This window comes from Triticum aestivum, chromosome 6D, assembly GCF_018294505.1.
Source record: "Triticum aestivum cultivar Chinese Spring chromosome 6D, IWGSC CS RefSeq v2.1, whole genome shotgun sequence".
Taxonomy (NCBI): Eukaryota; Viridiplantae; Streptophyta; class Magnoliopsida; order Poales; family Poaceae; genus Triticum; species Triticum aestivum.
Window position 1 is genome coordinate 493,699,917 of NC_057811.1, and position 23,338 is coordinate 493,723,254.

Consider the following 23,338-nt stretch of genomic DNA (forward strand, 5'->3'; position numbering starts at 1 on the left):
CCGGTGAAAGCGAAGCGCACTCTGGATGCCCTGACAAAACCACCAAAGTCTCCGCCGAAAGGCAACTATGAGCGCATTATTGCAAAGACATTTGTCGAAGCGGAGCGGTCGGGAAGTACTGTCAGTGATCAAAGGTTAAAAGAACGACGAGCTGGGAAAAAAATTGCCCAGCTCGGCGAACAAGCGAACCAATCGTGCCCCCCGCTCAAGGTGTCTAAAGACATCGTCGCTAATGATCCGAGGATGGTGGCCGGTTATAGCAATCTTGGAGATTACCTGCCCGACGATGTACATTATGAAATCATGGAGGTGGACGAACACAAATACCATTACGGGAAGCCTCTCGTCAAAGATGAAAGATCTCTAACAACGATGATGCGAAGATTACATGATTGGTACATGAAAACCTGCAGAGAGTCTGATGGGATGAATACTTTGACGCTGAGAGTTAAACCGGAGCATGACCTCGTTGGAATTGAACTGCTGAATGTTCCATTTGAGGAGTTCTTCCAGTTTTTCAATCAAAAGGCCCTCGATAAATCAACGATCACTTGCTACTGTCTGTAAGTAGTACTACTTCTGTCATTAAGTCTCTCTATATAGGTCAGCTCTTTCATTGCATGTATTTATAATTATCCTCACTATATTATGCAGATTGAAGATCGCCGAATTGAAGAAAAGACAAATCGGTGATATTGGGTTCATTAACACAAATCTCATAGATGCATATACGGTTGAAAAACATGCCAAAGAAGCCGAGGCCAACTTGCTACGATCGTTGGTATTAAATCAAAACAAAGATATAATACTCTTTCCTTACAACTTCAAGTGAGTGTTACTGTCTTGTGCATATTCGGTTTCCCTTATTAGTCCAGGTTATGGTAATGTAATTGATGACTTATGCATGCATGCGCAGCTTCCACTATATTCTCCTAGAGATTAAGCTTGAGCAGGGAGTAGTAACCGTCTTAGACTCGAGACGAAAAGATCCCCAGGACTATGCGGACATGACTCAAATGCTCGAGAAGTAAGTTAAATCGATCATTATCCACCATATCAGCAACTTTGTTCATTTCCTGATATCAAGTAATTGTTTTCTTTGTCTGGCAGGGTTTGGAGAAAATTCACCACAAAAGCTCCGGGACTGCCGAAGAAGCTGCAATTTAGACACCCGAAAGTAAGTACTATAGTAGCATGTTCCGCACATCTCCTAGTGATTCAAGCGCTAGTTTCATCAATACCATTTAGCATGCTTGCTTATCAGTTAGATTGACCTCTATTTCTTGTAAAGTGGTTGTGGCAGGAACAAGGGAATGATTTCTGTGGATACTACGTTTGCGAGTCTATCCGCCACACGACCTGTGAGCGGGGCTACTCTGACGAACAATATGAAGTGCGTAAGCAATAATATTCACAATTTTATTTTATTACCATCATTTGTGTCGAGTTTCATTTATTCATATATATATGTATTGACCCCCTTCTTCAAATTAGATGTTTCGGATGCGGGATGAACTCCTAGCAGAAGATCGTATGCGAGCAATTCAAGAGGAATTGGCGGCATTCTTCCTTGACCCACGTGATCGCTGAAAACGGAGAATACTATGTGGACCCTGTGTTCTTACAATTTAATTAGGAGATTATATTGTAAGAGATAATTATTGTATATATGTAGCCGGTAGTGTCAGATAGATATACGAGAACTTGTTGTTCGACCAATCTCTCGGAGAAGGAGAGGTGGTCGATATCACTTCTCTCTGTATGCATATGTTCATGACGATCTTCTGTTTCCTTCATTTGCTTACTAGCTAGCGTGTCTAGTCCTCTCCATACGTATATAGTACGTAGCGTCGACCAAGCACGGAGATAAGAGAGGACACTTCTCTCTATTAATTAGCTAGCTAACACAATATATGAAACACCTAAATTAACCCCCCAAAACCCCCCAACCCCCCCCCCCTTTCAAAAAAACAAAAACCCCAGCCCCTGAAATGCTGACGCGTGGATGCCTATTGGTCCCGGTTGGTGACACCAACCGGGACAAAAGGCCCTGCCTATTGGTCCCGGTTGGTGGCACCAACCGGGACCAAAGGCCCCCCTGCCTGGGCTGGCAGCAGCGGCCACGTGGAGGACCTTCTGTCCCGGTTCGTGTAAGAACCGGGACTAAAGGGTTAGGGCTTTAGTAACGACCCTTTAGTCCCGGTTCGAAAACCGGGACAAAAGGCCCTTACCAACCGGGGTAAAAGCCCCTTTTCCTACTAGTGGCCCAACATGTACCAGCACCTCCACTCCCTAGTGAGAGCAAGGCCGTGGATATGTGAGAAGCTAATCGTTCTGGAAGGATTTAGCTGGTTGGCTCTTGCTGTCCAACGCCTCCGCGTCGTTCTCGAAGGCCTACAGCCCGCCATGAATCCACATGCCGCCATACAGGGGCCTAACAGCGTTCTCCACACGTTTACTCGGATTAAGTACCAAGCGGGTCAGCTAAGACGTGCTAAGACCGAGATCAGATTTAGGGCTGGAGTGCTGGCAACGCAAGTTGAAACTCTCAGCACACTCTTAAAAGGTCAGTCAGACGAGGTTCTGTCGAGTACAAATGACAATATCAAATTATTCATACTGGACTTTAATGCTTGTTTATAAATTATTTATGCTGAACTTTAATACTTTTTACACATTATTTATGTTAAATCACAAACATTGCTAATGAATCATTATAATTTTAAATCTATTTTGAAGTTATATAGTGTATTATATCTTCAAATATAAATGAACCAAATCCAAATGTGAGAGAAAATGACAAATCATATGCTTCTTCAAATAATTTGTGACACTTGCATAAATATAGTGTATATGTGTTTTGACTATTCTTAAATATATTAGTTGAGACTATAAAAGGGATAAGAATTATCCTGATAGAAATCTTCAATTAGACATAGACTTCTATGCAAATAGAAAAATCTAGAGTATATGGAAGGGCTCCGGAATCTTCTAGCATGAGTTTGTACCAGCCTTGTTATGATGTAAGTTAGTTGGGCCCCTGAGTGCATGAGTTTGTACCAAGAAGTTACAAATGAGAACTGGAGAATCGATCCAAGGAGGTACAAATTTCCTAGACCAATGATAAATTCTGCAATACTAACAAAAATTTATTTGTGCCCCAGTAACTCTAGCAATGGTGTCAACCTTAATAGCTTTGTTGATTGTACAAGATATTAATTTATAAAGTCATATTTTTTATCTTGAAATAAATAATAACTCTTTTGTGAAAAGAATAAGGTCATATATTAAGGCCATGTTTGTTTGAGCTTCAGGAACCAGATTCAGCTTTGTCAGTGAAGCTAAATCTGGAATCTGAAACAAACAGTTATTTCGAAAGCTTTACAAGTGAAGACAACTTTGCCACTGAAACTGAATCTTTAATCTGAAACAAACAGCTATTTCAAATCAGCTTTGCGAGTGAAGCTGAATCTGCATTTGGGTCATTTTTCGTGCAATTTGTTGAAGCACTTCAAAGTGTACTTTGGTGGCGAATCAAAGCTGAAACAAACATGATCTTATATAACTGTGAATCAGCTTTGCCACTAAAGTGAATCCCTAGGTGATTCGAATAAGATCATAGTTGAAACGAACAAGGCCTAAGTAGCATAGGTCCTTACAAACACACCCATACAAAATACATAAATACATTCAAAATTTGAGGGTGCCAAAGTCTTCTTCCTCCTACATCCACGGCATGGCGCGACGTGACCATAGCTCAATTACTCCTATAGGCCGCCGCCTCGTCGGACCAAAAAATTTGAACCCAGGAGCATGTAGAAGCAGCGATCGGGAAGTCATCAATGCAGACCAAGAGATGCCGACGGTCCTGGTCTGTGAAACAAATTATCAACCTGGAGAAAAATACGCCGATATGGGCCTGTAGAAACTCTGAATACCATGTAGACCAAAAAACCTAGCTGAATCCAGACGGATCCGCCAAAAACCTCAAACCGATCATACCCTAGGAGACTAATTGAGAGTCAACTCCACATGCCCTCAACCAGCAAAAAAAACAACGGAATGGGATATAGTGAGGAGTACATTATTCCTACCACGGGGCAGCACCGCCGCTTCACTGCCCCAAACCAAACTAAAACACCATAAAGAAAACCTAAAAAATCATCCATGCCACTATACAACAGGTGTGGGTATGATGTCAAGATTCTCGCCTTCCAGTATCATGCACCGACGCCCTCTTCTCCGATAATCCAGCCTGTCGGACAACCGATGAGGATCTCCATGCTGGATCCCTCCGGCCAGTGCCGACTTCACCAATGCCATTGTCACGCACCGTATCACGAAGGCCGTCGCTCGAGCACACATCCCCGTCGGCATCCACATGAACCTTCCAATGCCTCTACAACAGCCTCCCCCCCCCCCATTCGGACATCCCTGTCCGCCGCTAGCGACGCTCCCTGGCGGCGGCGACATGGATAGATTACGAGTGTTGGGTAGGGCTCGGCGGTCAAACGCCTCACCGTCTCACAACAGGAAAACCATAACTGATCTCATAATAAATAATAGAGTCAATTACACCGGTGATGCTAGCACTTGGCGTAAACGGTCACTTTAGTGCTAGAACTTGTGGCATACATTGAAGTGGTGCAAAAACTTGGCTCGGACGTGCAAATACGGTGCTAATCATGTTTGTATACATCCGCAACACTGACGAGGCCTGCCAGCATGGCGTAGGACCCGTTGTCCGTGACCAAACAATGAAGACAAGGCGTGTGGTTTTTTTCCTTTGTCCTAGAAACCCCCTTGTCTTTTATATTTTTTTTCACCAAAAAGACCCTGAGAGGCAGGTCCTAGCTGTCAGCAGCAAAAATAATAATTGAACAGAAAAAAGGTGCGCTTAGGTTTCAAACCAGTGACATCCAATTAACATGTCCGCTGCGAACCACCTAACAAAAATCATGCTCGTTGTCTGAAGAGGATATGCAACCTTATATTCTTTAATATTTTTAGGTGAATATTCTTTAATTAAACAACACAAATTTGCAAAGGTTTGTTACTCTTAACGTTTTCTTTAGACAATGCTACAATTTACGTCTATACCAGAACGTGCTCATGGGCCAAAACTGACAACAGTTTGTCAGTTAGTGTGGCCTATTTTTAATATGTTACTATTTTATTTTTATTTTTTGCAGTTTGTAATAAAAATTAATTATAACTATAAATAACATACATATAATTTTAATTATGTATTCATTTGAGGAACAATAGTCTTCGTACATATATTTATATTTTTAGTTATATAAATTCTTTTTTTGAAAACACACAAACTTTATTAGAAAACATCTCAATAAAAAACCTTTGTTAAAATCGCATGAGCACTTTTAAAACAAATCAATTCTTTTAAAGACTGGACACTTTTATATAATAGGTGAACATTTTATGAAACTACATGAGCATTTACTTAACGTTATTTATTTTATTTATATGTATATTATTTAAAATTCATAATTCTATTTTTTAATAAAATTTTGGAAAAAACCAACATTTTGAAAATTTTAAAAAAGCTAACGGTACGCTCAGGGTTCGAGTCTCTGCGGCTGCATCTTGTTTACTATATTTTCTTCTTTTTTCTTATTCAACTGAGGATATATAGCTTGTGTTTCCTTTTTTTTGGCAAAAATATAGGCTGTGTTTCCTTAATGTACATGAACGGTGAATGGGTTGGCTGGCTAACTTCACGAGCAGGGAACTTGAGGTTGCTCTGGTTGGAAACCTGAGCATACCTTTAATTTCATTCAATTAAAATTTGTGCTGCAGATAGCTGGGACCCGCTTGTCAGCAGCTTTTCTATATGAAAAAAATAAAAGGTTTCCATGCAAAAAAGCATGCCGCACGCCTTGTCTTCATTGTTGGGTCACTGACAAACGGGCCCACGCCACGCTAGCATGCCTCGCCAGCGTCGTGGACATATACAAACGCGATTAGCACCGTATTTGCACGTCCAAGCCAAGTTTTTACACCACTTCGATGTATTCCACAAGTTGTAGCACTAAAGTGACCGTTTGCGTCAAGTTCTAACACCACCGGAGTAATTGACTCTAGATAATAACTTGAATGTACATTTCATATTACCCTAGTTGGTTTTGATGATTTATGATAAAATCATTGAGATGAATAAAGTTCAGAGTTGCTTGGAATATTGAGGCATAATTAGAGTTCTCCTTTATCAAGCTCCAACTTAGGCCAATGTCTGCATTTGGCATACCACTAAAAGATCCTGCACTTTCCTTTTTAGGCAAATTAATGCCTTTTGTGCTTCGAACACTCTAATATATGGTTTTAGCATCATGGATATTTTTTAAACTCTCTTCCTCGGATTAGCACACTATCCGGTCCATCTTGACAATACTCACTGAATAAAATATTTATCAATCGAAAGGATCAAGGTGGTACATCAACAGAAAAAAAAAAGTTGTATCATCCTTTTGGTTTCAACCATCAATTGAGACAATCTGAGAATCTATTTAAAAATTGGAAAAATTATCAATCATTGAATATAGCTCAGTCGATCTTTTCTTTGAAATGGAGGAAAGAATTGGTCAATTTTCTGATTTTCATCCTCTAATCTATTGCCGCTACCTGACAGCAGCCGCTTTTCAGCCGTGGAGCCATAACCTACATGAGCACCGTTGCGCAAAGGAGAGAGAGAAAGGCCACCGAAATAACTAGCGATCCCATAAGGAAAATTGTTTATTTACCCATAAGCAAAGTACCCTTGTAGTATTTACGTACCTACGTTGGTTGCCATTTGGTAAAATGCTCAAAAATAGATTAATCAACTTTATAGTTAAATCACCTGTTGACGTCCTGGATTTTGAAGGTGATTTTGCCGACGTGGAAGGGAGATGATACCAACATGAACATCGCCGAAGAGTTGAACCAGGAGTAAATCGCATAGAACCACCATAAATGTGGCTAGTTCAACAGGCCCATGATAGGTAGCACTGATGCTTCTTAACGTTCTCACCCGTTTGTTGGGCTGAGTTAGGATGGTCTGAATTTCTTGCCAAACACAAATAGTTGTACTAATTCACACGGCTTGCACAAGGCATCGTCGTCTCATCGTTTCTCAGGTTGCTTCTTCCCGATGAACTTGGACAGGTTGGTGGGGCCATGCAGGTTTGCTGCTCGCATCTTCTTCTTGCAGCTGCATCTCCCTACAGGTGTGGTGCTGGATGCCCCCCACGATCAATGTCGGAGCCCGGCACCCCCTCAGCTGTAAGTGCCAACGATAATGATTCGGCGCCCAAGCCGGAGAAGATAGGAAAGGAGCACATACCATCCATGATCATCCTACCATCTTGTGTTGTCCAGTATACATCCTACGTTCTTTGTTTCCTTCTACTACTTTGTACTGCCTTATATTCCAACAAAGAGAGTGGAATAAGACGAAATATATTTAGTCCACTGGATTGGGGCACAAGTACAAGTGGGGCAAGGGAATGGACTAAGCAGCAACATAATTGTTGCTTATCTGTATATTCTATATTAAACTATCCAAACATCTTATATCTGTGAATGACGGGAGTACTATATGTATATAGCACTGCGTAATTTGGTTCATGCTCTTTTTTTAGCTCATTCAGAGATATGATTTCTGAACTACCAATACCAAAGTCTCTAAAATCTTGTTGCCCATACACCATCCGTTTTGCAGTTTCATTGTGAATGGCGGCATCACATAGAAACTAATCACACTTGCAGCAAGTCACTTGGGAGCCTCGGAAATCTTACATGTCAAAGAAAGACTTGTGCATACATACTATGAGAAGCTGTCACCAGCAATCTGATGCAAAAATCAAACCGATTTCATGGCATATAAGCAGGTCAAACGCGTTCGCTGAGATGGATAACATACGTCTTCAGGATGTCTAACCAGGCACGATACATCTGCCTGACACAAGTTTACCCTTCCTGTAAAAAACGCCGCGGTATTGACAGCCAGGGAACAGAGAAGTGATAATAGAGGCACGACGAACTGGCCACAATAAGCGTCGAATCAGAGCCTTACACGCCCATCACCAGACACAAAACTACTAAGATAATACTACTAATTTTGTCATGAAAGGATCATGATATGATAGACACAGGCAGCTGCCAACACAAGCGGAAGAAGAACTACATATGACCGAGGAGGTTCTACCGACAAGAACCAACCAAATTAACCCAGCAAGTTAGTCAGATCGATCAGGCAAGCAGCAAGCGACGATGCCTAGCTAAGGGGTAGTTGTTCAGTTCACTTCAGTTTAAGCCATCCAGAGGAGAATGCCGGGACGGCCAGCTTCACTTCTTATGCACCCTGCAGTCCGGAGAGTTTGGCTGCAAGGGCAACAGGGGCTGCCTCGACGCGTCCGCACTGTTGAAATCGATGGCCAGGCTGACCGGGCTCGTGTCCTTCAGGCTCGACGACTTGCGTTTCTGCTGCAACACAAAGGACGGCATTGTTAATATAGTCAAGGTAACCAGACTGACACTGACACTAGGGTAGGTAATTCATGGTTTCAACTAACAGTTCTACTGCCTGTGTGTGTGCGTGTACTAAATTAAATTAAATCAGTGGTACACACTTGTGTGAGCTTTATGGTTGGTTGGTTGGTGTTTTTTACCTTGGTGGAATTACTGGCGGAGTGCTTTCTTTCGGACCGATGCTTCTGCTCCTTCTCCAGCAAGCACAGCAGCCTCTTGTTTGCTTCGTCGAGGGCTCTGTTCTCCTCAAACAGCAACTTAACCTTGAATGGAAACACGCAAGAAACTTCTAACCGTCAGAACCACGCTAGTTTCGCACAAATCTATTGACATCCACTGAGAAGGCGATAAAAGTCACAGGTGCAGAACATGGGTGTTGCAAGTACAAGAGAGGTTCAGTATGTATCGTACCTCCTCCTCTGCTTTGTTCAGGTTGGTCTTGAGTATCTCCTTGTCCCTCTGCAGCGCTTGGACTTGTTCAGTAAGCTGCGCGTGAGTAAGTAAGATGAATGTTGGAGGGTCAGTCAGGTTGGTTAAACAGCAGCACTGCACTAGTAATTACAAAGCAGCCACCGCGGTAGCATATAGGAGTATCATGCAAGCAAGCAGAGTGTTCAATGATGGTGACAGAGCTCTAGAGTTGATCCAACACCAAATCACCTCACCTGATTGATGGTGATGGAGCTCTACCACAGTTGCCAGACCAAAAACAAACCATGTAACAAGACCAGTTGTCAAACTGAACTATGCATGAAGTGATTAAAAGCTGAGGATGATACAATTCATCAACTGACTCAACTAACCAATTTTCCTTTCCCAATGGCAGAGCACACAAGAGCAGAAGCAGACAAGCAATCATATCCAGAGTATAGCAATCAGTCGATGACAGGACTCATCAACCATGAATGAAATCGACTGATAATATGAGCGAGGAAAGGGAAGGGGAACAAGGAGACGGGGTGTGGTGGTGTTACTGACGTCGGGGGCGTCACGGAGGCGGTTGCGCAGGTCGTCGCTCTCCCTGGCGAGCTCGTCGCAGGACTCCATGGCGCGCTCGAGGTCGCGCTCGTAGAGCCCGCACTCCTTCTCGAGCCTGGCGGCGTGGGCGGCGAGCTGATCGCGCGCGGCCGCCACGGCCTCCTTCTCCTCCACGCAGCGCCGGATCCCCTCCGCGTTCATCGCCGACTCGTTCTGCACGCACGCACGCACGGGGGCCGTTCCGATCCGTCAGGCATTCCGTCGAACAGCCAGCGAGCGAGCAGGTAACCGCCGATGCGGAACGGAACGGACGGGGAAAGGGGGAAGAGGCGGACGGACCTTGAGGAGGTCGATGCGGCGGGCGGCGGCGTGGAGGTCCTCCTCGAGCGCGAAGACGCGGTCCTGGAGGCGGCGGCGCAGGTCCTCGTAGGCCGCGAGCTTGGCGCGGATAGAGCGGTCCGGCACGGGGAGGCCGAGGGCGGCCTCGATGGAGCCGCGCACGTACTCCTCCGCGCCGCCGGGGAGCGCCGGCCCGGCGGGGGGAGGCGGGGGGCGGGGAGGAGGGGACGCGTCCTTGACGTCGGCCGGCGCCATGGATCGATCGGTCGGTCGGTCGGTCGCCGCCGGCGAGGGGAGGTGGGGGTGGGGGTGGGATTTGGATTTTGAATTTCTGCGGAACGAACGGGAAGGGGGAGAGAGGAAACCGACCTGCTAAGTAACCGTTGGCGGGCCACCGGGCCGTTCGCTTGCGTGGGCCTCCTTCTTTCACCGCGCCGCTGGCCCGTCGCGGCCCGTTCTCGGGCTTTTCTCAGCTTACTTACCGCCAGCTTCGACTCGAAAAACAAAATCTGAGGCGTTATATAGAGTTTTTTTTATCGTTGACACCCGATGTCAAACCGATGAACCACATTCGATCCTCGTGTTTTAGAGAATTTCTTCGTTCACTAGGCTCTCATAAATCTTGTACTCCCTCTATAAACTAATATAAGAGTATTTAGATCACTAAAGTAGTGAACTGAACGCTCTTATATTAGTTTACGGAAGAAGTACTAATTTGTGAGATTCGAAACCATATAATTTGACCAACAAGAAAGGAACCATATATAGGAGTAAAAAACGTGTACCCATCACACAATAAAATCCATTTCATATGGATATTTTCTAAATTCTTTTCATAATTGTTTCAATGAGTCTCCATAGTTACTAAGCTGCCACAAAATGGGGCTCTCTCCTCAATCGAGGCTGCGAAGGGCGCGTGGGTCCGCCTTGGCAGCCAGTGGATGGGTCGGTTCTTTTATCGGCCACTTGTGTTGTCTGCCCCCCCCCCCCTCCCTCCCCTCCGGTCCATACGTGTCGGCGCTGGCTCCTTTTAAAGTGAGAAACAGCAAGCCTAAGATGTGGTTGACGCGATGGTAGTCGGATCAATGACGGTTCGAATCGTATGACGGATGTGCTTGTGGGGGCTCGGGGCATTCACGTGGAATGCTTCTAGTACAACACCATGATCTATGGAAATCATATGAAAAAGTGGCGGTAAGAAATCATATGAAATTCAAAATCTTTCCAAATTGTGTGTGTGTGTGTGGGGTGGGGGGGGGGGGCAACAGCCCCCTATGCATACCTCTACCTCTGGATGGAAACTCCCAGGGCCAGTCCTAGTGTGTCAGGGGGCCTAGCGCAAAATATCAAAGAGGCCCTCTTATATGCAAACACGAATAAAAAAGCGCCTTTTTCCATGTCAATTAAAGATCAACACTAGACACAAAAGGTAAATTGTTGATTGTTCTAACGTCCACTAGGCATAAAACCTATGAAGACTCTTATCTCAATGCAAAATCATTTAATCTGGATTGTGACATTGCTAATCGCATGGAATTTTTTAGTAATTTTAATATGGAAAAGATTCTTCAAGCTGGAGCTACCGTTACACTCACAAGTGTAGTAAATAAAATCTGAGAAGCAAATGTGATGTGTAAAATTAAGCAATTTTTCAAATAACTTTTGCGGGGAGTATTTATAATAAATTTGATCATCTACTACTACACATAAGACATTTTCTCATTTCATTTGATAATGAGAAAAGACATGAGTTTAAACTGAGATTAATGCACTAAAATTATAAAAGCACCTAGATGTCTCTTCGACGCGCACGTTCATACAGCTATGCTCACGTCACATCGATGCTCACGTTCATACTGTTTTCCTTTATTCTGGGCTTAAAAATATTCTGGTGATGACCCACAAGAATAAGGGATCTATCGCAGCCTTTTCGACAAGTAAGAGTGTCGAACCTAATGAGGAGCAGAAGGAATTGGCAAGTAATTTTCGGCAAGGTTTCACTGCAAATGTTGTAATAGGTCGTTTAATAGCAAGATAATTGGTAGCAAGGGAAATAGTAATAGAATGCAAGAACTCTGCCTGTAAAGGTAGAAACCCAAAATTGGCTAGGTAACCATGCATCTTAGCTTAAAACTGATGAATAAGAAAACAAAACTGAAGATATATGGAGGTATGCATGATGTTTATCTATATTAATACTAAAAAAATAGATCAGTGTTAACAAAAATTCATACATAATGTAAAATGATATACATCCAACTATCAATTATGGAGGGAGAAACAAAACAACTATTTAGGAAGAAGCATCACAAATGTCATCTTAAACAAGCTTAATGTTTTGACGTACTCCTAGTTACAAAATCCATGTACCATTCGTTATTTACTGTTTGGGGATGGGCGCGGCAACACCTGCCATTATGTTCTAGTAAGTTTTTAATCGTATCGAGAGCTGTGTAATTACAGAATTTGTGGATATTCATACTTATAGCTTTAACCCGCTTGTAACGAAATATTTAACACAAACTATGGGCGAGCCTAACTGGGAGAAAATTTAGCCTATAGGTCTAGGACAAGGAGCATGTTTAAATAGCTGGAGGCAACGGGGAAGAAGAAAACTCTGACCGAGAGCCTAGCGCAGCAAACCCTTCACCATATGCAGTATATATCTCGTGCAGATTAGTCTCTCCAACCACTATTGTAATCCCATGCGAGTAGGGCTTCTTACACCTATTGGGGCCTGAAGCTGGTTACATCGTGTTTCTTGCCGCCCTCAGCCCCTCACAGTTCATTTGAAGTCATTCAACGGGGTTTTCGTGTCGCCTACTCACCCTACTGACTTTGAATTTCGCTTCAGCAATGTCCATCTTCATTCACTCAATATATTGGAACTTCTCGTCTACACTGAAGTATACGCATCAACATCATTATCAAAAAGAAAAGAAAAATACCTATCAATATCAGCGTATCAGCTTAAGTTTGCTGGTTTGGCGGTCCTTCATCCAGGAGGCAAAAGTTGAGCCAGCGTGTAAGATGTTTACTGGGTTGCTATCAGGGGATGATCCCATGAAGGCATGTACATGTAGGCTATGCTTAACATATATAGTTTCAAAACAAAAATAAAAACATAGTTTCAAAGCAATGAACACCTTTTATGTGGTCTTTTCGTTTGGGAGGTCAGGGCATTGTGTCGAGTTGGCTTTCCATCCTCACAAATACTTTAAGCTTGAGGATTATTGTGGATGATATGAACATATAAACCCTAGATGTGTCGTAGCGAGATACCATCATGCATGTATTATGGAACGTGTGGAAGGAGCAAGACACCCACAATTTTCAAGACTTGTCCCTTGTGGTTCGAGATGTTCTTTTTCCTTGCAAGAGAGGACATGGGCTCAGAAAGCAGTTGACGGTTTCTTTTTGGCTTTTGCAAATAATCTTTCATATATACCGCCTTTTGGTTTTCCCCGGCTTAATAAAATGCGCCTTTCTGATAAGATAAATAATAACTGACCAATTCCAAAATTGACAATAGTTGCTAGTCCGAAACATTACTTACTAACTTTGACACCTTTTCCAGCCCTGCCACCATGAACAAACCGGCTCGCTTCCTGCATGTGCACAATCATCGTCCTAAGATAATACCATCTAGTCGTTTGGTGACTTGTTACGTCGTTGTGTTATGTGACTGGACATGCATACCAATAATGTTACACATGCAGTTTGTTATCATTTCTGGTTTAGTACTTTTGCTGAACCTTTCGTTAGCTTGACCACGAACGATTACGGTCGTACTAAATGTACGTACACATGCTCGGCTCGGCTGTAGACGCGGTTTGGTAGCGCTCTTGGAATAGCTACCTTTCTTCTCCTTTGTAGCTTTCCAGTTTTGTCATCTTTCGTTATGTAAATATACAAGTACCAATAATTAGAAGATTTAGTAGTAAAAAAAAAGTGGTTAGTAGCTGAAGTCACATTTTCGTGGTTGTTGCATCATGTGCATGCATGATTATTGTTGAGAAGACTCGGCCAAAGGAGAGTGTAATCAGATGAGCGGCCGGCCTATTGGCTATATATACACACGCACGCCAAGCTTGATGGTACGTACCAAGACCAAGAGGTAGCTGTGACCCACTCAAGGATCAAGCAAAGATTCGTCACCATGGCGGCAATGAACCCAAGCAACCAGCAGGCCTCCACGGCGGTGCCTCTCCGGGCCGCCATGAATCCCATGCTGCTAGCGTTGGCATGCGCTGGTTCTAGGAAGGAGCTGGAAGAAGCGTGTCTCAGGGAGCCGTCGCTTCTCGAGGGGGTCACCGTTGAGGGGGACACCGCACTCCATGCAGTGGCCTCCTACGGTGACAGTACTAACTTCTTGAAGAGCGCCGACTTCATCTTCGGCAAGGCCAAAGACCTCCTATTTGTGCGGAACAACAATAGAGACACGCCTCTGCACTGCGCCGCACGGGCCGGGAGCCCCCATATGATCTATCGCCTCATAGGTTTTGCTAAATGTGTTGGCAGAGCCAAGGAATTGCTTGAAATGGAAAACAAGCTCGGTGAGACGGCTCTGCATGAGGCTGTCCGCATCAGGAGCGATGGCATAGTCAAGCAGCTAATGGAGGAGGACCCGGAATTGGCCAGCATCCCCAGGGACGGCGCCTCACCTCTATACCTTGCAGTCTTGTTTGAAGATAAGACCATTGCAGAGACGCTCTATGCGAAGAGCGCCGCCGGGATGCTGTCCTACTCCGGTCCAAATGGCCAAAATGCACTGCATGCTGGAGTTCTCCGAGGCGAAGGTACGCACGTACGACCCCCTCTGTACCACAATACTTGTAGCAAGTATTGTATTGTGGTATTGTGCTACAGAGGGAGTACATGCGTCTTCTAGATATGTACTGTATTCACTGGTCATCTAAGCATACATATATAGTGCATAATTCTTAGTTTCAAAAATCAGCTCCAGATAGAAAAGGCAATTCATACCATTGAAATAATAATAGAAAATACTTTTACAATTTTAGTTATTGGCATATAAAGAGTTCACGGTATAAAAGTCCATGTGAACTCTTTTATATTATTAAGCCAGTATAGCCGGCACCAAAACGGTATTTTATAGAGAGAAAACAAAACATAGACGTTCGTGGACATCCCATAAAACAAAACACCGCTGTGCGCTATAGATAATGAGTCTTTATATTTTTTGATGCATCTGCAACGAAACAATGTCAAGAGCTAGTCGAGATATCAAGAATGCACGTAGTACAAAACATAAAAATAAAGGACGCGATATTGAATTCCTGCATCAGCTAGTTCATCAAGAAGTCCGAAATGATAGGGAGAGACGGACAATATATTTCTATACACCACCCCAAATGACATGCCAAATATGTTGGCGTATCGGATTAGCTCTTGATTTCAAGGTGGACAGCATGTCCGCCACTATCTTACAAAGAATCAGTATCTCCGGTCCCCTTGTCAGACATCCTTACAAGTTTGAAAGCAGTGTTCCACAACACTAATGCCAAGTATCTACGGTCGTCTTTCCATTACTAGCATGTAAAACTTAGTTTCCCTATGTCGTATTTTATTATTTTATCATTTTTGTTGTTGAGAAATTTATCACTTATTTATATTGTTACTTAATTTGGTTTTCCTTCTCCACTTGCTGCTTGGTTTGACATAATGAATCCATTTGCAGTGATGACAGAAATGCTGCTGAACTGGAAGAAGGACCTTGCAAAGCAAGCAGATCAAATGGGGAGTACGCCTCTCCACATTGCTGCATCACTTACTGGGGTTGGAGGTGCATTTCGCTGGACCTTCAGCCGTACATTTCCATGGGTTTTCCAGAAGTGGCATTCAGGTGTCCCTATAAAACCCTTGGTACATGCTGACCCATATCAGTTGTATCAACCAGACCATGAAGGATCATTTCCCATTCATATCGCTGCCGCATCAGGTCTGTATTCAACCATCAAGACTATGATTACCGAGTATCCTGAAACCGCTGGACTGCGTGATTCAAAAGGTAGAACATTCATTCATGTTGCTGCTGAATGGAAAAGAGGCTATTTCATTAGGCATGCTTGCTGTACTCCATCGCTGGCATGGATTTTGAATATGCAAGACAAGGATGGCAACACCGCCCTACATTTAGCAGTACAACTTCGGGTTTTTGACAGCTTTTGCTCTCTATTAATGAACAAGACAGTACGCTTGGATTTGACAAATAACAACGGGGAAACTCCTCTAGATCTAACATGGAGTAAGATACCTGCCAGTGGATATTCCTATCAATGGGTAATACACCGTCCTTTTCTCCTTTTAGTTTTAGGCATTTTCCCTTGAAACCTTAATAAATTCTGTAGCAGGGAACCTAAGTTTGGAAGAAGAAACAGTACTGAGCCCTATCTTTAACATTTTTTTCTCTTCTTCTCTTCTGCAGAACGCTGGGAATTTGATAGATGGTGCTTTAACATCCTGCCAAGCTAGGCATGGTTATCATCTCCGACATGATCAACACAGAGCACGCTACTTTCCTAACCAGAAACAAGAGGATGAAGGGATTGAATCAAACAAACTAACAAATTCAACACAAACTCTGGTTATTGGTCCTGTGCTAATTGCAACAGTCACATTCGGTCGACTATTTGGCGTTGCTTTGTTGTTCGATGCTACCTCTCGACGGCTGTGTCGTTGGTTGTGTCATTATCTTGTTTGTGGCCAGGTCGTTCGTGTGTGTGCCCCATATGGGGTTTGTACTTTAGTTTTCGTCCGGTTTTCCTCTAATTAACCGGACAACTTTTTTCTTCTTAATCAATGAAAATGATAAATATTTTGCCTTGTTTCAAAAAAAAAATATGCACTACATACGGATGTATATGTACATATTTTAGAGTATAGAGTCACTCATTTTGCTCCTTACGTAGGCCATGTTGAAATCTCAAAAAGAACTTATATATTTATGTAACACACAAGCATAAGTTTCATTGTCGCTACGCACGTGTACGGTGTACCCCTTGGCGGTTGTGCTCTAGCGACTTGAAAGCGCAAGTCTACCCCGTCTGATATGGCCCTAGACAATGGAGGCGTGGTGGATCTCGATCCGTGCCGACAGAAGGGCTTCAATTCTGTTGTCAGGTGTTTGTTCATGTACTGCTTAGAAAGGCGGGGCGGTGACGCCATGACGGCTCCTTAAAGATGGAGTAATATTCTCTGCGACCAGCCTTCGTCTCGACGGTGCGTGTAGCCTCGTCGGAGGGCGTGGAGGTGTGTCTCCGACAGATCTCGTGGGATTCGGTCGACGTTTGTCTTCGGTGGATCCGCTTAAATCTTGTCTACATTTGTGTGTTCACGGGTTGGATCCTTCCGATTTACGTTTCTCTTCATCGACGGCGGTTGCTGCTCTGGTGGGATGGTCCTATGGGGACTTAGCACGAACAAGATTTGCTGCTGTGAGGAAGGGGACGATGACTGCGACGTGCCTTGGGCTCGCTCGTTCCAATGATCGTAGTCGTCGCTAGATGGTGTACGGACTTGGATACAATTTATACTTTCAGTGTCCTCTATGCTACCTTGGCAGTTGAGAAATGGATGCAAAGTTTTCTCGAAAAAAAAAAGTTCATTGTTGCTGTCGTGGGCCATGAGGCACGTGTCCGAGCTTGCTTGGTGGGTTATTGAGACGCTTCCTCCTTTGAACCCTTTTGCCTGCGTGTTTCTTTCAGGTCTAGGCTTGTTTGCTGCTTCGGTTTCCCGCTGTTGATCGGTCAGTCGTCCCTGCGCTGCACTTGAGGTACGCACACTCATCATTTCTTTAGCAGGAGCTTTTTGTTAACAAGAAAAGAGCTGATTTTTTTTTGAGAAAAACAAGAAAAGAGCTGATGCCTGCTTGATGTTATATCATGGCTTTGTAGGCTTTGCTTGATAAACTGACCTGGTGCCTGCTAGTGGGCCATTCATTTGGGTCTTGTTTGTTTGTCTGGGCTTGATTATTTTCTTTTGCTGCTCTGGCCCATCGACGACAGATCTCTTCTTATTCTTTCTGCATTTGTTACCAGCAACTTTCACTCGGATAAAGCATAATTCTGACCGTTGAAAAATTGGCTTCCTAAAACATACTGTATGAAATTTTCCTCATGGACCACTTTGCATTATATACCGAAATATATATATATATATATATATATATATATATATATATATATATATATATATATATAAAATTCAGTTCAGAATCATGCAAGGGTAATTCACCTTTTAATTTTGTCAACAGTTGAAAGTTCACATGTGGTGCAAACAAACCACATGTGTTTTTCATTTTATTTCAGGTATAACACGCAGTCATATCTGGAAAGCGGTCAAATTTCTGAAGCGAGGCTGTTATAAATTATTGTTTCCGCTACTATATTTTCAACCCCGTCCGTTCACAAATATAAGATGTTCTAATTTCTTTGAGAATCAAATCTATACACACATTTTTTATTTTATTTTCACTCATTTTAGTTCATATTGAAATATCCAAAACATCTTATATTCATAAACAATGAGAGTAGTTAATTACTGGAAGAGGGAATAAAATTGCTTGATAAACATCTTACATTCATACTTACGGGAATGAGGGATAACATGCGTTTTTTTTTTTACAAACGATGCTAATTAATCTGTTTCCAGGAGTTTGTAGACATTTTTGAAGGTTTTGAAGGAAATATTTTCAGGACTCTTCAGATGGTGAACTTTTTCAGTGCACGGGTGCATAGAATACAAGACTCTTCTGCATGTAAAGGTAGAAACCCAAAAGGCTAGGCTAGGTAAAAGGTAACCTAGCTAGCTTAGTTATCTATGCCACCACGCCAAAGCAAACCTCAGAGCCAACAAATATTCTCCTTCCATCTTAATTTTACACCCAGACAAGATTTAACTGAGCATGAAAATTATCATCTTCTGACATGCAGTTCAGTTTTGCATTTACAGGCGGGCATGAATTAAACTGAATGTTTTTGCACCAACGATTAATCGAATCTTATCTAACATATAAACAAATTGATTAACAAGAGGAACAAAATAAATGCCTTGCTTAAAGTGCCACCCATCACTCTTCTTTCCTTTGCTTCCTCTCCTTCCTCTCTTGCCTTTCATCTTCCTCCTCTCCTCTGAAAGGGACAGACAGAGACAGAGACAGAGGAGAGCATAATTAGTTAACTTGCTTCCATCTTCCTCCCCTTGTCTATAAACTTGCCTTGCCATCACATAACACCACCACCAAGCTAAACCATCCAGGCCTCCATCTCCACCTCAGCTCAGCCATGGCCTCCTCCTCCTCCTCCTCCTACATGCCCCTCAGGAGGTCCGACAGCGTCGCCGACATGATGCCCGAGGCGCTGCGCCAGAGCCGCTACCAGATGAAGAGGTGCTTCCAAAGGTAGGTACCACAAGTCCACAACACAAACACTCCTTTCTTTCTTTCTTTCTCTGAAATGTATGACGGATCCTTCCTTGCTCTGCAGGTATGTCTCCAAGGGCAGGAGGCTGATGAGGAACCAGCAGCTGATGGAGGAGCTGGAGGCGTCGGCGGGCGACGACAAGCCCGAGAAGGCCAGGCTCGCCGAGGGCTTCCTCGGCTACGTCATCTGCTCCACGCAGGAGGCCGTCGTGCTCCCTCCCCTCGTCGCCTTCGCCGTCCGGACCAACCCCGGCGTCTGGGAGTTCATCAGGGTGCACTCCGGGGACCTCTCCGTCGAGGAGATCACGCCATCCGCTTACCTCAAGTGCAAGGAGACCCTCTACGACGAAAAATGGTACTGCATCATCAATTCATCTATACATACTACAAGAAAGAAACCTGATGAACCCAGGCTTGATTGGCTGCTGTTGTTGTTTCTTCAGGGCGCGCGACGACAACTCGCTGGAGGTCGATTTCGGCGCGCTGGACCTCTCCACGCCTCATCTGACGCTGCCGTCGTCCATCGGCAACGGGATGCAGTTCGTCTCCCGGTTCATGTCGTCAAAGCTGAGCGGCAAGCCGGAGAGCATGAAGCCGCTGCTGGACTACCTGCTAAATCTGAACTACCGCGGCGAGGTAAGCAACAACTAAGCATGCATGTTGATTGATCGTTCCATTCGGCATGGTCAGTGTCGACGGTAGAATGAGCTCGGCCTCTCCTCACTTTCTTGCAGAAACTGATGATCAGCGACACCATCGACACCGCCGACAAGCTTCAGACAGCATTGCTTCTTGCAGAGGTCTTCGTCGCAGGCCTGGAGAAGAGCACACCTTACCAGAATTTTGAACAAAAGTAAATATCAGAACACTTTGTTGTAATCAGACAGCTATAAACATAGAAAGCAGCAGGACATGCATGTTAGTATTTACTTATCAAAGATGTGTTTGCTGGCTGTTGCAGGTTTCAGGAGTGGGGATTGGAGAAGGGGTGGGGTGACACTGCCGAAACATGCAGAGAAACACTCAACTTCCTCTCCGAAGTGCTCCAGGCGCCGGATCCGATCAACATGGAGAAGTTCTTCAGCAGGGTGCCGTCGGTGTTCAGCATCGTGATCTTCTCCATCCACGGTTACTTTGGTCAAGAGAAGGTCCTTGGGTTGCCGGATACCGGCGGTCAGGTACAGGGATCATTATCCCACAATGGAAGATATAACCCTGAATCCACAGGTATCAATGCTTGAAACAGAAGCCAACATTTCAATCTTTCCTTGACAGGTAGTTTACATCCTGGACCAAGTTAGAGCTCTTGAAGAGGAATTGTTGCAAAGAATCAAGCGGCAGGGCCTGAATGTTACCCCGAAGATTCTTGTGGTAAGCTTCGATCGCCTTCATTAAACTACCATGACCTCACGCTGCAAGGAGGAAGCTTTTGACAGCTGCTCGAACATCTTGCAGTTAACAAGACTCATACCGGACGCAAAGGGAACCAAGTGCAACGTTGAGCTTGAACCGGTCGAGCACACGAAGCACTCGAGCATCCTCCGCGTGCCATTCAAGACTGATGATGGGAAAGATCTTCGCCAGTGGGTCTCCCGGTTTGACATTTACCCTTACCTGGAGAGATATGCCCAGGTATGTCAGCTAGGAATTTTCCTAGGTATTGGCAACACCTTGTGAAAGAACTGAATGTGACACTGATAACAAACCTTTATCATGGTGGTTTCAGGATTCTTCTGTCAAGATTCTTGACATACTTGAGGGGAAGCCAGACATGGTCATCGGCAATTACACCGATGGCAATCTAGTAGCATCCCTCTTGTCGAGCAAACTCGGGGTCACCCAGGTGAAAATGAGCTATCGAGATGAAATCCTGAAAAATGTTGTTCCTCTGTCACCAAACAAATCTGACATCAAAACCAACAGGGAACAATTGCACATGCTCTTGAGAAGACAAAGTACGACGATTCGGATGTCAAGTGGAGAGAAATGGATCACAAGTACCATTTCTCCTGCCAGTTCACTGCCGACATGATCGCCATGAACACTAGCGACTTCATCATCGCTAGCACCTACCAAGAAATAGCCGGAAGGTCAGTCACTCCGTAAACTAAAATCAGTCTCTCAGCAATGTCGTGCAACTCATCCCAGGATTCCCTGACAAAATGCAGCAAAGACAAACCTGGGCAGTATGAGAGCCACTACGCCTTCACAATGCCAGGGCTGTGTCGCTACGCCACAGGCGTCAACGTCTTCGATCCCAAGTTCAACATCGCCGCCCCTGGCGCTGATCAATCCGTTTACTTTCCATTCACACAAAAGCAGGCTCGGCTGACAGACTTGCACCCCCAAATCGAGGAGCTACTCTACAGCAAGGAGGACAATGATGAGCACTTGTAAGTAATATATATATATATAAGGCTTTTTAATTTACTGTTGACAACATTAACTGCTAATAACTCTGGACTGTGATATGATTCAACCAGAGGGTACCTAGGGGACAGAAGCAAGCCAATCATCTTCTCGATGGCAAGGCTCGACAAGGTGAAGAACATTACCGGGCTGGTCGAATGGTATGGTGAGAACAGGAAGCTCAGGGACCTTGTCAACCTGGTCATCGTTGGGGGGCTCCTGGAACCTTCACAGTCAAACGACAGAGAAGAGATCGAGGAGATCAACAAGATGCACAGCTTGATGGACAAGTACCAGCTCAAGGGACAGATCCGCTGGATCAAAGCACAGACCGAGCGCGTGCGCAACGGCGAGCTGTACCGTTGCATTGCAGATACCAGGGGGGCCTTCGTTCAGGTAAAAAAAAACTCAAATACAGTTAAGCATGAAACTCAAGCACTGACTATGTGACTGAACCGTGTCTTTCAGCCTGCACTCTATGAGGCATTTGGACTAACGGTCATCGAGGCGATGAACTGCGGGCTGCCAACCTTTGCAACAAATCAAGGAGGACCAGCGGAAATCATCGTCAATGAGGTTTCGGGTTTCCACATCAACCCGCTCAACGGCAAGGAGGCAAGCGACAAGATAGCAGCCTTCTTTCAGAAATGCAAGGAGGACCCCACCTACTGGAACAAGATGTCCACTGCCGGACTCCAGCGCATCTATGAGTGGTCCGTAGAATCATCATCCTAGAATACTTATGGATAACTATGCTTCTTCTTCACAAAATAATTTAATAATGTCTTGTCTGTGATTTTAGTTACACGTGGCAGATTTACGCGACTAAAGTTCTGAACATGGGGTCGATGTACGGCTTCTGGAGGACTCTGAACAAGGAAGAGAGGCAGGCCAAACAGCTCTACCTACAGATGTTCTACAACCTTCAGTTCAGGCAGCTGGTAAGTTGAGAAAAACATAAGGTAGGTGACACCAACATAACAGAACCCAAACCAATTTCACTGATGTCATCTGTTACTGCTGTTTTCAGGTCAAGACTGTCCCTAAGGTAGGCGAACAACCCGCACGGCCTACGGCGGGAAGCACGGCGCCTGCTAGGATTGCACCGAGGCCAAGAGAAAGGCAAGTGTGCCCGCTGTTACGAAATTTACTGAGGCGATAGCAGGGAAGCAACTGACTGACCTGACCGTTTGTTGTTTCGACTCTTCAGAAGGCCGCAGACGAGGATTCAGAGGTGAGAATTGCCACCAATCATCAAGCTGCAAAACAACAAAAGAAGCATATCAGGTCACACTGGTATAAAACTGATGAATCTCTGAATATTGTGTTTGCAGGATCGCGACCAGCTTACTCGGCCCGGTGCTCCCGACGTCCAACTTCTCCCAGGATGCAGCCTGAAGTGAAGACCAAACACCATAAACCAGAAATGTGCCCTGTGTTCCTGTGTGTGTGCCATTGATTTGGAAAGTTCCAATGAAACTGGAACTAATCATGATGATTATGAGAGTAATGCAAAGTGTGAAGAAAAGGAGAAATGTGAGCCCTGCACTCATTATGATAGTGAGTGAAGCAACAGCAGTTAACTGCTTCTGCGTCATGCAAAAGCAAGCAAAATACTGATAACTTATACAGTGATAAGACAAC

General features: G+C 44.3%; 2 protein-coding genes and 1 long non-coding RNA gene across 4 annotated transcripts; 1 reads left to right on the forward strand and 2 right to left on the reverse strand.

Annotated features, from left to right (window-relative positions):
• Positions 1 to 8,006: 8,006 nt before the first annotated feature.
• On the reverse strand, positions 8,007 to 10,172 carry LOC123142270 (leucine zipper putative tumor suppressor 2). 2 transcript variants are annotated; one of them, XM_044561256.1, is made up of 5 exons: positions 9,844 to 10,172; positions 9,505 to 9,717; positions 8,938 to 9,012; positions 8,667 to 8,789; positions 8,007 to 8,478 (listed from the first exon to the last, which is right to left on the reverse strand). In XM_044561256.1, the coding sequence occupies exons 1-5, from the start codon at positions 10,096 to 10,098 to the stop codon at positions 8,344 to 8,346; spliced, it is 801 nt and encodes a 266-aa protein (XP_044417191.1). In that variant the 5' UTR covers positions 10,099 to 10,172; the 3' UTR covers positions 8,007 to 8,343. The 2 variants fall into 2 exon arrangements, with proteins under 2 accessions (XP_044417191.1, XP_044417190.1); XM_044561255.1 differs by having other exon boundaries at positions 8,007 to 8,481; positions 9,844 to 10,170.
• Positions 10,173 to 18,710: 8,538 nt separating this feature from the next.
• Positions 18,711 to 21,625, reverse strand: LOC123146365 (uncharacterized). Its single transcript, XR_006472708.1, has 5 exons — positions 21,465 to 21,625; positions 21,287 to 21,354; positions 20,992 to 21,155; positions 20,216 to 20,899; positions 18,711 to 20,116 (listed from the first exon to the last, which is right to left on the reverse strand). It is a non-coding gene; the product is annotated as an uncharacterized lncRNA (long non-coding RNA).
• On the forward strand, positions 19,062 to 23,217 carry LOC123146364 (sucrose synthase 7). Its single transcript, XM_044566023.1, has 16 exons — positions 19,062 to 19,264; positions 19,350 to 19,640; positions 19,729 to 19,921; positions 20,020 to 20,138; positions 20,247 to 20,463; positions 20,561 to 20,656; positions 20,741 to 20,917; positions 21,012 to 21,128; positions 21,209 to 21,375; positions 21,454 to 21,678; positions 21,769 to 22,090; positions 22,163 to 22,407; positions 22,497 to 22,635; positions 22,725 to 22,816; positions 22,905 to 22,928; positions 23,029 to 23,217. The coding sequence occupies exons 1-16, from the start codon at positions 19,149 to 19,151 to the stop codon at positions 23,090 to 23,092; spliced, it is 2,604 nt and encodes an 867-aa protein (XP_044421958.1). The 5' UTR covers positions 19,062 to 19,148; the 3' UTR covers positions 23,093 to 23,217.
• Positions 23,218 to 23,338: the final 121 nt, after the last annotated feature.

Coding starts and splice junctions, on each gene's coding strand:
- LOC123142270 (XM_044561255.1), bottom strand. CDS start 10,098: ATGGCGCCGGCCGACGTCAAGGACGCGTCCCCTCCTCCCCGCCCCCCG. Junction 9,013..9,504: donor GCCTCCGTGACGCCCCCGAC/GTCAGTAACACC, acceptor ACTCACGCGCAG/CTTACTGAACAAGTCCAAGC. Junction 8,790..8,937: donor TGAACAAAGCAGAGGAGGAG/GTACGATACATA, acceptor TTTCCATTCAAG/GTTAAGTTGCTGTTTGAGGA.
- LOC123146364 (XM_044566023.1), top strand. CDS start 19,149: ATGGCCTCCTCCTCCTCCTCCTCCTACATGCCCCTCAGGAGGTCCGAC. Junction 19,922..20,019: donor ATCTGAACTACCGCGGCGAG/GTAAGCAACAAC, acceptor ACTTTCTTGCAG/AAACTGATGATCAGCGACAC. Junction 20,464..20,560: donor TGCCGGATACCGGCGGTCAG/GTACAGGGATCA, acceptor TTTCCTTGACAG/GTAGTTTACATCCTGGACCA.